This window comes from Trachurus trachurus (genome assembly GCF_905171665.1).
Source record: "Trachurus trachurus genome assembly, chromosome: 16".
Classification (NCBI taxonomy): Eukaryota; Metazoa; Chordata; class Actinopteri; order Carangiformes; family Carangidae; genus Trachurus; species Trachurus trachurus.
The window spans coordinates 14,907,648-14,920,599 of record NC_139902.1 but is presented as its reverse complement, the minus strand read 5'-3'; the positions used below and the strand labels follow the sequence as shown (position 1 = coordinate 14,920,599).

General features: G+C 44.5%; 1 protein-coding gene across 1 annotated transcript in view; it reads left to right on the top strand.

Moving 5' to 3' along the window:
• The window catches only part of lars2 (leucyl-tRNA synthetase 2, mitochondrial), a 30,207-nt gene extending 19,847 nt beyond the window's left edge, over window positions 1-10,360 (top strand). The window contains exons 13-21 of the mRNA XM_083989045.1: window positions 957-1,055; window positions 4,001-4,138; window positions 4,230-4,333; window positions 4,967-5,146; window positions 5,300-5,469; window positions 6,437-6,514; window positions 6,617-6,728; window positions 7,997-8,124; window positions 10,050-10,360. Coding sequence (XP_083845171.1) covers window positions 957-1,055; window positions 4,001-4,138; window positions 4,230-4,333; window positions 4,967-5,146; window positions 5,300-5,469; window positions 6,437-6,514; window positions 6,617-6,728; window positions 7,997-8,124; window positions 10,050-10,229 — 1,189 coding nt within the window. The 3' untranslated portion in view covers window positions 10,230-10,360. The remainder of the gene's footprint in view (window positions 1-956; window positions 1,056-4,000; window positions 4,139-4,229; window positions 4,334-4,966; window positions 5,147-5,299; window positions 5,470-6,436; window positions 6,515-6,616; window positions 6,729-7,996; window positions 8,125-10,049) is intronic.
• Window positions 10,361-12,952: the final 2,592 nt, after the last annotated feature.

Here is a 12,952-nt window from a genome sequence, read left to right as displayed (position 1 = left end):
CAGATTCTTTGAGAGATTTCTATTTTTGGCTCCTTTTGTGGCGTTAACGGGCTTCGTTATGCTGCTGCTGGGTTTTCATTGTAAGAATCAACACCTGGCTTCCAAATATTAACCTTGCTACACCTTAGCCCTGTTGCTAGGCGACGCTCAGCTCTTACCTCATCATCACAGCCTTATTATAGACTGGTATATTAGGTGATCGAGGGGTTTTGCCTCTTGATGTGTGTGTGTCTGTGTGTTCGACAGCGCGTTGGATCAAAAACACTGCGATACAAATGTTTGTTCCGAGTGAAAACGTCAGACAGAGACACAGAGAGACGAAACAGAGACATCCCATAAGGTCCAGGAAGACGATACCTGCTCTGTTGCACACGCTGTAGCAAAGCTCAGAGCTGCTTCTCTGTTTATCTTTCTGGGACACTGATTTCAACTCTACTGAGACTCATTATATAGTAAAAGGCAGACGCTTTCACTGTTCCATTAAGCGCTTTAAATCTGAAAGAAAAAAACTCTTTTTCCCGTGTCTTTGCGGACGTCCTCTCCTCCACTGCGAAAGTGATGCTGGCAGATTCGCGTCACGTACCCAAAGCGCTGTTTGGCTTGGACGGGAAGGGGGTGCAAGGTGGCATTTCCAACACAAACACACGATCATGTGTTGGGCCTGCCAGTCCGCTCCCTGTTAGCTCAGCCTGTTAGTCAGGGCACAGGAACAGAGCTCCGGTGCCAGTCTGGCTTCGGCTTGGCTTCCCTACAGGGACATGACCCCCACAGCCAGATGGAGCCAGCTTTACACTCACACACTCACACACACACATAGACAAATCACATAATGTGCCATTTCTCTAAGCATACAAACAAGGATCATTCGTTTGTTCGCTTTTAGTTTGTCGGCCTAATATTGATTTGTGTGCGGCCTCTCCTGACTCTCTCTTTTTTTTCTCTCTCTCTGCTGTCAGATGTAAAGGCCCAGCGAGGAGGGAGACCGACACCATGGACACATTTGTGGACTCAGCCTGGTATTACTTCAGATACACCGACCCTCATAACACAGACCGGTACGTAGCCTACATGTCCTCAGAGAATCACTCATATATTTGCTTTTTCCTCTTACACCTTTTTTCTGTGACAGATTTTTTTTAGCACACATCTTATTCTCACCCTGTGTTGGAATCAAAATGAAATGAGAAGAAAAGAAAGTTGTGCAGAGGATCCTGAAAAATATTTTTTTCTTTATATAATCTTTACTAAATAATACAAACTTGATTTCCTCTCATGCCTCCCACCCACACTTCCACACTGCTCTCTGAAAGTTACACTCAAAACACATAATTATACTCAGCGTAAGATCACCCGCTCTTTGCCACTTAACCCATTTCAAACGTGTGTGTACTGCCTGACACACACACACACACACACACACACACACACACACACACACACACACACACACACACACACACACACACACACACACACACACACACACACACACACATACACACTCGCCTGAAAGTTGAATTCCCTGCCAATAGAGATTATGGAGCCGTGGCTGTCACCTGCTGGGATGGTGGCGATACCCTAAGCTTAACAAAAGAGATTAATTTCCCGGCGCCCTGACCTAGCTGTAAAGCTGCTTTTAAAGGGGCGGGGCGCTTGCTCTCGCCATCACTTTTCTTAGCGGGACAGATTATAACACAACAGAAAAAGCAATTACACTATTTGTGCATTTCAGTCGGCCTGCTGAGACTTATGTGCGCAAGAGATGCTGAAAGTAGCAAAGTAAGAGGACGGAAATGGGAACAGGGTGTAAAGTGTGTATATGTGTGTGTGTATGTGTGGTTATGTATTAGATTCCCCCCTGGCCTGGTGCCAACTAACAGGCTAAATTATTTTCAGCCTTTTGAGTTCATAACTCTTTTTCCCCCGGTTCAATTATCCGTAGACACCATCAGCCAGAGACGGAGGGCGAGAGGCAGAGAGGCAGAGAGGCAGAGAGGTGGGGAGGAGAGTAATGACTGGTGTGAAAGGTGGCGCACAGAGATAGCAGACTGTCCCCAAAAAGCATCATTACTGTAGGTGGAACCCCTGCGTCTGCTGACCACCGTGGCAACAAGGCAGTCTAACCACACGCTGCTTCCTGCGTTGAAATCGTTACTTAACTGTTGCCATGAGAAGCTGAGCACAGAGGGAGTCTTCAGAGATGAACTTTAAACACACAGTACCTTTTTTTTTTTTTTTTTTCTTCCTGCGAGTGTGAAGCCAGTAAGAGACGAGGCTTTGGGATGCTTCTGTCAGCTTCATCCCTGGATGCTTTGTGTGTCAGATTCAGGCTGCCCCCTAGAGGAATGGTGCGCGCACATCTGACAAAGCACATAATGTCTGCTGCCATCTGGTAAAATGGTTTTCAAGTCTGCCTTGCTACCTTCACTTGCCGATTAATCTAATAATAAAAATGACTGTAATAATAAAGTCGACACATCAAAATAAAGTTAAAATGGGCACGAGATTAGATGGTTTACATTTAGCAGCACAATTAATTTTCCAGATATTGAAAGAGGGGACAATGCACCACAGCAGAGTGAAATGGACAAATCATTGCACTGGGAAAATGTGCTAAAACTGTGTGGGCATTAAATCAAATACCAACAGCTCCAAACATGCAGTGTTTGTGTTTCTTGGAGAGAATATGGTCCCAATGGTAAAGTACAGCACTGGAAAAAAATAAGAGACCACTTTCACAAATGTTTCTTAAAAGCATCTCTACATGTATGACAGTCATTCTTTTCTTTTCCCTTTTAAACACCAACACAAACACAACTCATTCTACTTAATGAGACACTGATGAGGTCATCACCTGAACCACATCTGATATTATAGGAAGATTATAAAAACCACTGCTGGGATTAAACATTGACATTATCCTACAAAAACTGATTTATAAACTCTTCCGGAGTTAAAATATTCTTGCTGTGTTGTTTAGGAATAAATATGAACATGTTTTCTTTGCATTATTATTATTCAAGGTCTGAAAAGACTCTTTGGCTAGATGTCATTTCAGCCAATAAAAAAAAAATGACAATATTTTTATTTCAATTTTGGGGAGAAATGTTGTCGATAGTTGATAGAATAAAACAATTTTTTAAAATTTAATTTTACTCAAACACATACCTATAAATAGTAAAACCAGAGAAATTTATCATTTTGGGAGTGGTCTCTTAATTTTTTCCAGATCTGTTTATCTTGACTTTGATAATCAGGGACTTTAAAAAGCAAACAGTTGAAGTGAAAACTTCAGTGCCCATATATTATACAGTCCAACACGTAGCCACATTGGTGGAGATCAAAGATCACTAACTTGCTCTGAACATTTCTTAATCTGTCCGGTGGGAACTTATGATTTATATAAGTTAATTATAACTTATTGATATTTGCCTTAGAAACAATTAAATATCAGATGAGAAGTTTATATAAATCTGTGTGTGACGTCAGAGGTTGTTGGTTGGCTGGAGAGGGAGGATGACAATTTGTAGCGACATGTCTGATGAACTGTTAAAATCTGTCAAATTAGCAAAAACATTCAACATGCAATTGATCATAAACGAAATGGCTGTCAAATGTGACAATAATGTACTAATTATTTGTTGTGTTGCAGGTTAACAGTAAATATTTTGCCTGTCTCTGCTTAAAGTCTGCTATTTATCTAATTAGCAGTTTTCTCTGAATAAAATGAGAAAAGAGTTGTTGGATGGAGCAGTGAAAACCTCCATGGGCGAATTAAAAAGTCTTTTCTTAAAGTTCTTATGCAGAAAATGTAAGGAGAGAAAAAAGATGTCAGTACTCGACACGGACAAATGATCTGGACGAACTGCAGTACAAAAACTAAGACTCCACAAATGACCACTTTGCTAAGATCTTCAAAAATCTCCCACCCACGGCGACGCTTCAACTCTCTCACACTTGCTGCTACGTTTTTAACATTTCACCTGTGTGTCCTCTTCAGGCCTTTCGGACGCGAACTGGCGGATCACTGGCTGCCCGTGGACGTGTACATCGGAGGGAAGGAGCACGCCGTCATGCATCTGTACTACGCTCGCTTCCTCTGTCACTTCTGCAGGGACCAGAGTCTGGTGGCTCACAGGTGGAGTTACGCGGCGGTTTATCAGCTGCTCTCACTGCACACGGACATTTTTTGTGTATGTTTGTTAATGAGCCCTACTTCTGTCCATCAGGGAGCCGTTTCGGAAGCTGCTGGTCCAGGGTCTGATCAAGGGCCAGACTTTCAAACTGGCTGACAGCGGCCAGTACCTAAAGAGAGAAGAAATAGACTTCACAGGTACATACTACCAAAATACACCTTACAGCACACAGAGGAGGGGGCGTGCTGCTATGAGGGTCTGCCAGATAAAAAAAAAAAAAAACTCACAAAGGCAGAAATTTCACAGGAGACGCTGTCAAAGGAAAAACATTTTTCCTCTTTTTATGGTAGCATGTAATGACACCAGTATCTCACCTCTTCTCTTTGTGCCTCTGATAGGGATCCCTCTCTGCTTTGTGCTTCACAGCTTTGCCCCAATTAATTACACGTGAACCAGCTCCTCTTGACAAAAGTCAAATCACAAGAAAGCTTTCGAAGAATCCTCTTGAAATTGACTTCATGCCCACAGATTTCCAGCCTCTCTGTATTGCTTGGTAACGGGATAAACACAAGATATTGGAGGCTCATGGGGAAGGGAAGCATCTTGATCCTGGTGTTAGTGGCTCAGATTGACTCGTTCTTACATACAGTCATTTTCTCTTTTCTATCTTCTACTAAACGCTAATGGGAAGCAATCCAAATGACAGATATAAATTAAGATAGGATTTTCAATATGCTTTAGTAGCCAGTGATACTAAATGGGGAGACGACTGCTAGAGTACTGCACTTTGTCCATTTGTCTCTGATCCGCGGCTCCTAATCTGATTCTAGGTAAGGAGCCGGTGGCGTTGGGCGGTGGTGATATTGAGGTGACGTGGGAGAAGATGAGCAAGTCAAAACACAACGGCCTGGACCCCCAAGAGGTGGTGAAGCAGTACGGCGTGGACACGGTTCGACTTTACATCCTTTACGCCGCACCGCCCGAGCAGGACATCCTGTGGAATGTCAAGAGTGAGCGTTAAGCCAAAACTTTACCTACGTTTATGCCACAAACGGCCTTCTCAAACAAATACATTGATTAGTTTTAATTCGTAAAAGCAGTTTCTCCCACACTGTGTCAAAATATCCCTTTTTGTCTGCATCTGTGTGTGTTGGCCACTTCAGCGGACGCGCTTCCCGGGGTCCTGCGGTGGCAGTCTCGATTATGGCAGCTGGTGACCAAGCTGAGGGGCGCTCGCCAACTCGGAGATTTCCCCAACCCCTCCCTGCTGAAGAAGAAGGAGCTGGCAGAGGCTAAAAAGATCTGGGAGAACAAGAATTACGCTATTCAAGAGGTGGCGACCACGCCGTAGCCTCACACGGGTTTCCATCACGAATGAATGGCTGAAAATGTGTCATTATGTAACAGTGATTTATTACAACAGCTCTGACCAGTAGGGGTCACAAATGGAGCCATTTTTAAAATCTCAGCTTTTCACAGCTGTCAAGTGTTCAGCTGCATTGAATTGAACTGAATTTTCCAGCTTGCTATTTATGTTTGTTTTGTTTTTAAATGTGCAGTATTAGATATCTAATTTCCTTTATCCTGCACTACACTGTGCGTTTGGAAACTGAGACACGAAGTCGGAGGGTACTGTGTGATGGCTTGACTTCAAGGTAACATGTCACTCATCACACAGCCACGCCGGTGCATAGTCCGGAGCTCCAGCCCTTTCGAGCCAATGCCGAACATCCGTCGCAACCTGAAACCCCCAGAGTAAAGAGTAAAAGAAGGGGATGGAAATTGATTTTAAATCCACTTGGTCTCTTTCACACTTTATAAATAGCCTCCTTTGGCTGCCAGGTTTGATTCGTTCTCTCCACCCCTAAGGGCCGGAGCTTTTAAAGGACCTCAGGCTGTTTGCCATAAGCCCCCAAAGCCGAGGCTGTCCTTTGATCCGTCCCTCAGAAAAGCCTCGGTCATCGACCTCCTCCTCCCTCAGGCCCTTCCCAAATGGGTTTTTCTTCCCAGAGGGCTAAGCAGGGGAATGCTGACACGGTGTGTGCCTTCTGTTGGTACACACGGCGATAACACAGAGGAGGCTACTGTCATTGTTTTCTGTCTTTTATCTTTCTATTATTATTTTTCCGAGGCATTTGAAGCCTTTATTTGACAGACACAGAGGAGACACAGTCCACCTGTCTGAAAACATTTTTATGCCCAGTAACAAAACCAGAACAAAAAGCCTCAGGCTGAGTTTTTTTCTGTTTAATTGAGTGTTTCATATACATTTTATTGATTGTATTTTTATATATTTTTAGGTGACATCTCACTTCACCGAGGACTTCCTTTTCAATGCAGCCATTTCTCGTCTGATGGGATTTACCAACACACTGAGTGTGAGTGTTGCCGTCTGGTATCTGGAAATAAAGACACTCTCTTATCCTTTATTACTTAACAACACATCACATTTCTCTCACTGTGTGTTTGTGTGTGTTCAGAGTGCCACAGTCAAGGTGGTGCAGCACAGTTTGGAGTATGAGGAGGCTCTGGCTGCACTGGTGATGATGACGGCGCCCTTGGCCCCTCACCTGGCCTCTGAACTTTGGGCAGGTGGGAAAACAAGCAAACTATTCATAAATAATAAATATTACCCTCGTGCAGATGCACACATTGTATGCACAAAAGAGTCGGCCTGAAGCACATGGACTGCAGACTGATGATTTCATTACATTTCTTTTATCTATAGAATAAGAATCTTAATGGGAGCGCCTCATGATGTCACAATGGTGGAATTGTGTAAAGTTTGTGGTAATTTAAGTGCATTTTTGATGACCGCAAGAGGAAGTTGCCTCAGATAAACGTAATGTTGACTCTGCTGCTTATCTAATGCAAGTGAACGCCCCGCAGTGATGTAATCCACAGTGAAGTCAATGAGTGAAACCTGTCATTGAGACTTTAACAAACGCGCCGCAGTACCTGTTATCTGAAACGCACACACACGCCGTCCATCATATGAAACTGAAAGCAGTATCAAGAGCTCTTGACCTATAGCAGGCGACAAACAATAGGGAGGAAGGTGTAGTGTCATTTTTCAGGCCTCGTATAGAAGCTTGCCCCCGCGCTGGCCTGGAGGACATCCCCTTATTGTTGATGACACACGTACACAAGGTTTCTGCACACAGCTGAGAGAGAATAGAAGTTCCGGAAAAACACATGGTCCAGCTGATAGGCCGGGTCAGGAAAATCTGACGGACCGCCGCCGAGGGGGAAGAGAGGAGCGAGTGTTTTTAATAAGCTGCTTGTGTGCGGTTCGGTCGCACTCGTACGTGGTTTTAATCCTGGCATATAAACAGGACATGCTGGTGAGGGCACGTGACCCCTGCTGCACTCAGTCACGTTGTGCATCTGCTAACTCTCACTCGTTGTTGTTAGTAATTTTACACACACACACACACGGGGCAGGATAGAGGAAGTTCACATCCTTCCCTTGTGCCTCCAGTGGGATGTACACTCACTGGTTTAACTGAGAGTCAGGAGGACGGGGGCAGGAGGGGGCGGGGGGGTTGGTGGTGGTGGGATAGCTGGATTGTTTGACCCCTCCTCGAGATATTTTTTTTCTCAACATACAGAGAAACAAACTGGGTAAAAAGCAACAGAAAAGTCATTTTCTTGGCTCGTTGCACTCGGAGACAATGAGTTCACATTGTTCTCGTCTATTTTCAAACGTTTTCCTTCCTCCTCCTCGGCTGAGAAAGGTGTGTAGTTGCTTTTTTTTTTCCTCTGTTCCTCAGCACATGAGACCAGCTCCTTAGTGTGTCACTGTGTTGGATTGTCAACTAATGCCCCTCTCTGTGTTTCCTCCTGCCCCCCTCCCCCAGGGCTTTGCCAGGTGAAAAACCCCCTCAGCCCGCTGCTCCAGCAGGGACGAGACGTCCTGCAGCAGTCATGGCCGACTGTGGACCCTGACTACCTGAAGGCCCCCGACTTTGTGGAGCTGTCTGTGCTGGTAGGACCACTCCCACACTCACATGACGCTCCATTAGCACACAACGTTGTCGTCTTTTAGATCGGTATGGTGCGGTCTGAACACACACAAGGAAAAAAAGCTCAAAACGAGGCTCTTAAACAGAGCTCTAATTTCTCTCATTTTTTAATTTTGAAGATAAAAGGTTTCCGCTCAGTGACTGCACTTGGCTCATTATTTATACATAACTTTATTAATAGGTATATGCACACACAGTCTCTCTTGCATCCGCTGGCATTTTCACTCAAACTATACTCTTGAACCCAAAGTCTTAGGTCCATGATTTCATTCATAGTCTGTAATTTTCAAGAGAGCCTATGATTACCCTCTGTGTGTGTGTGTGTGTGTGAGTGTGCTTGTGTGTGCATGTGTGTGTGCTTGAGTGTGTTTATGCATCCACATGTCAAGTGGCAGGCTTTAAGCTAAAAAGACAAGTGGGTCAATAATTAAAAGCCAGGAGCGGAGACACGGTGTTATTCCTGACTCTCTTACTCTCATTTCTTGTGCTTTTTTTCTGCCTGTGAGCTTCAATCACACAAATGGTGAAAGCCCTCAGTTTGGCAGTGTGTGTCATCATCAGGAATGAAAGTGTGTGTGTGTGTGTGTGTGTGTGTGTTTGTGTGGTGGTGGGGGGTTGTGTTTGTGTAAGAGCACTTTTCAAAGGCGTACAGACAATCAGAGGGAGTATCCAGCTGTGATGGAAAGGTTCAGAAAAATCAACCTGGATCAGACGTAGACATCACACATGCTCACACTGATGCATGGATGCACACAAACACACATGTACAGTACACACACAGAGACACATGTGTCAGTCTTCACATTGGGACAAACACTGACTCAGTTCATAGATAAAAGCTCAAACTGATTTAATCTGACTGATCTCCCAAGCAGGTTATACCCCATGAGAGAACAACCCCTAATCCCTCACACACACACAAACACACACACACACACACACACACACACACACACACACACACACACACACACACACACACACACACACACACACACACACACACACACACACACACACTCACAGAGGTGATATGTGATGACAGCACAGTCAGCTGACTAACAGCACCTGTCTTTCACTTGTTGAATTCTCCCTCTGTGCTGAAGCAGAGACAAAACCAGGAGAGTGTTACACGTGTGCGTGCGTGCATGCGTGTGTGTGTGTGTGTGTGTGTGTGTGTGTGTGTGTCTGTCTGCATTTCTCTACCAACCCATATGCGTTGCCTGCGAGTGAAAATAACACTCCTTTACACATTTTCCTTTCTGCATTCTTATTTACCTCTTTTTCTTGTCTTTTCTTGTCTCTTACACAAAACTCATAAATCCCACACACACCCTCTCCACACACACACGGACACACACACACGGACACACACACTGCATATATCTGAGCTCCCACTGGTCGATGATGATGATGATGATGATGATGATGTTGGTTTTTACTTCAGACTGAGCTCTCTGTTGTGGGCGTCCTCAGCCCTGTGGAGACGACCTCAGTCCCTCTGTCCTCTAATCACGTCGTTGGGTTTGTCCCAGAACGGGAGGCCAAGGCTGTGCGGCCTCAGGCACACACACACGAACACACGCACACACACACACACACACACACACACACACACCCCATTAATTTTCAACCACTTCCAGAGACATGATCGCATTCGCTCTGCGCACAAAATACACTTGTTTCTAAACATACAAGACGTGAGTGCCCTTCCCATACCTACCACTAACTATGTGTATATGTGGAGGCGGAGGTGGAGTCTTGTTATTTTGGGACTTTTATGTCACACGGCACAGACTTTGGTTTTACAGCTTGACATGGCTGAGCCTTTTGTCTGATAGAGACCGGACCGTAACTTCTGTGTTTACCTCCTGATTCTCACACTCAGATAAACAACCAGGCCTGTGGGACGGTGACGGTGCCGCTGCAGGCGTCCAAAGACACGGCGCGGGTGCAGCAGCTGATCTTGGAGAGCCCTCTTGGACAGAAGTTTCTCAGCGAGCGCAGCATCAAGAGAGCCATCCTCTCCCCGAGGACCGCCCTCGTCAACCTCCTCGTCGACGAGTGACGTTTGGGGCGTCCACCACCACCGCTACCGACGATGAGTGATTCGGCACAGGGAGACGTCAGTGTAAATATGTCCAAACTAAGACATTTTATTTATATTTTCCTGTTTTTTAATAAAAGTCTCAAGGAGCAGCGAGTTTCTCTCTTTTTCTTCTGTGCCTTATTTTTTTTTTATAAATTGCCAAGTGAGATTTAGCACCTGTCTCTTTCAGATCACCCTCCCTCATTTAGTTCGACCCTTTTGGCAATCTCACATGAGCCCAAACACCACTTCAAATTCCAGTCAGCATTCTCACCACCACCCCTCCCACCCCCCACCCCCCACCCCCTTCTAGCATCACACCCAAAACCACAACTTCACACCTCCGTGTCTGCCATATGCCTGTGTCTGCCCGGTGTCTCGGCTGAGTCACGCACTCATGATCTGCCTTATCGGAGTTTGTCTCCACCTCTGGTGCCGTTTTTAGCCGTTATCTGTCGCCTGAGCGCCATACATGGGCCACTGTGTGTCTGCCTCTGGGAACCCGTCATCATCAGAAGATCTGTTTAGAGACATCTGACCACATCATGGTCATCCTCTTGCTTACGCTGCCTGCGCCCATTCATCAGCTCACTGCCTATGTGTCAACATCAGGGCCAACATGACTCAGCCATTAGCGCACTGTCCTGAGCCAGCGGCACTGAAACGTATCCGTGTGTGTACGCCCACTGACCTGCCTCTTTAAAGGGCTGTGTGAGAACACAGTTTTTCTGATGTGTACAAGCATTTGTCTTTCACGACTTGCCGTGCCCACGTCTATCTCTTGATCCTAGAGTTTCAGCAGCTACACACTCTCTCACAGTCTCGTATTTTGTCTGGAACCAGTGTGAGAATGAACAAGAACTAGAGTCTCTTTGAAAAGTGAGATGCACGTGTCAGTTTTGCAAAGTCAGCTTCAGTTTGAGGCAGTGCTTGAATTTTTATGGCATGAACACACTCATCATGTTACTAACAAAATCATTCTGTATCTTATTATGCGAATAAACGAAGGCTGCTTTATTTTTCGTTTAAACATGATGAATATAAAAATGTGGACAGGAGGGGATAGCACAACTTTCCCTTCTGATCCACCCCATTTTTCTTTTCTTTTCTTTTCCTTTTTTTTTTTTTTTTTTTTTTTTTTAAATATTCCTCAGCTGTATCTGACCATCAGGTGACAGGAAAAGGTTCTCAAGAGACACAGAATAACAGGAAGAGAAACCAGGAATAAGAGAAGGGGAGCAAAGGGCTAAAGCTGTGTTAGTTATTCACTGATTCAGACAATTTTTATCTAAATGAGATGCTGTCGCAGCACGAAACAAAGTGATTTTGTGAGTACAAGACAAAGATAGACAGGCATATATCTTATGTGGCCTCATCTTTCTCTGTGCCATGTTTTCTTTCACACATTCAGATGGGCTGTATGTAGTAAGTTAAAATAGATTTTAACCCCCCACCTCTTCCCCTTTCTGTCTTCTTCTTTTTTTTTTTTTTTTAGTTTTGACTACCTCCTTTTCAGTTTGCTGCTTAGTAGCACAGCTAATAAACAGGTCTGAACTTGAGCTGACCTGAACAATAAGCTGAAGTTGCTGTGTCATTGAAAGCTGCAGCAGCAGCAAAGCAAAGCAAAGCCATTTTTAGGCGGCTCAGAAATGCCAGGGAATTCTTCCCAGGATGAAGTTACCACACGTTTGAATAAATAGAAAACTAGGAGATTTCTGAACGGTTTTCTTTTGTAAGAAAAAAGAGGTCTAAGCTGTACTGATGCATTTCCTCTAATAATTTATTTTGTCACTGGCAGCCCCTGAAGTCATTTAACACTTTTCGTCAGCTCTGCAGTTTCCATGACAACTAGGGATATTGAATAGGCAACAGTATTCCACTGTGACTCACTTTCTCTTCAGACCACAGTCATAGTCTTTCTTACACATTAGATGTACAGCATGATTTGTCTAAGAGGAGGTAAAGAAAAGCACTCCCCTTCCTCTTGAGCAACTCTGCTGGTGGAAAAAAAAAAAAGAAGAAAGAAAGAGAGAAAGGGTGGGGTGCACAACGCAGTCGGAGTCACCCTCCGCTGCACCAGTCCAGTCCCTGGATTGGGTTGTGTATTCTCACAGGACGACGCGGTAATGCCACAGCTCATTATCTCGGAGGCTGACCTCAAGGCTGGTAATTTGGTCATCCGTGAATATTTTTTGCGTGAGCTCATTGTATAAGCAGATTTTCACTAGTCCTTTAATTGTGATGAGGATAAAGCTAAACTCCTGGCATGTATCTGAAGGCCCTACACTTGCCAAAATTACTCATTTATTGACTGTACTTCTCCATAGTAACAGTCCTTCTTGGCCTTGTATGATTGTAAAATCACAACACAAGCCAATGTTGTGCAAAATAACACACGGTTGTGACTTGTGACATGTTTTGTCCTCAAAGGGATTTATGTACAGTAAATATTCTGTTTGCATTCGCTGCCCATATTGTGTAAAATTGTATAAAAGTGTCTCAACATTGAGGTAGTGAGTATTTTCCTCATCCTCACTTCTTATCTAGAGCTTTATTACTGTTTTGTAAACAAATCTAAATAAAATATTTTGCATCCACCCAGAGCCGCTGCTGCCAAGCACTAATCACTCAGCGGTTATCTCTTCCTCAGGGCTGCAGCTCTCTCAAAGTAAAGGCCTTACCACTGAATATGCTTTTATGCA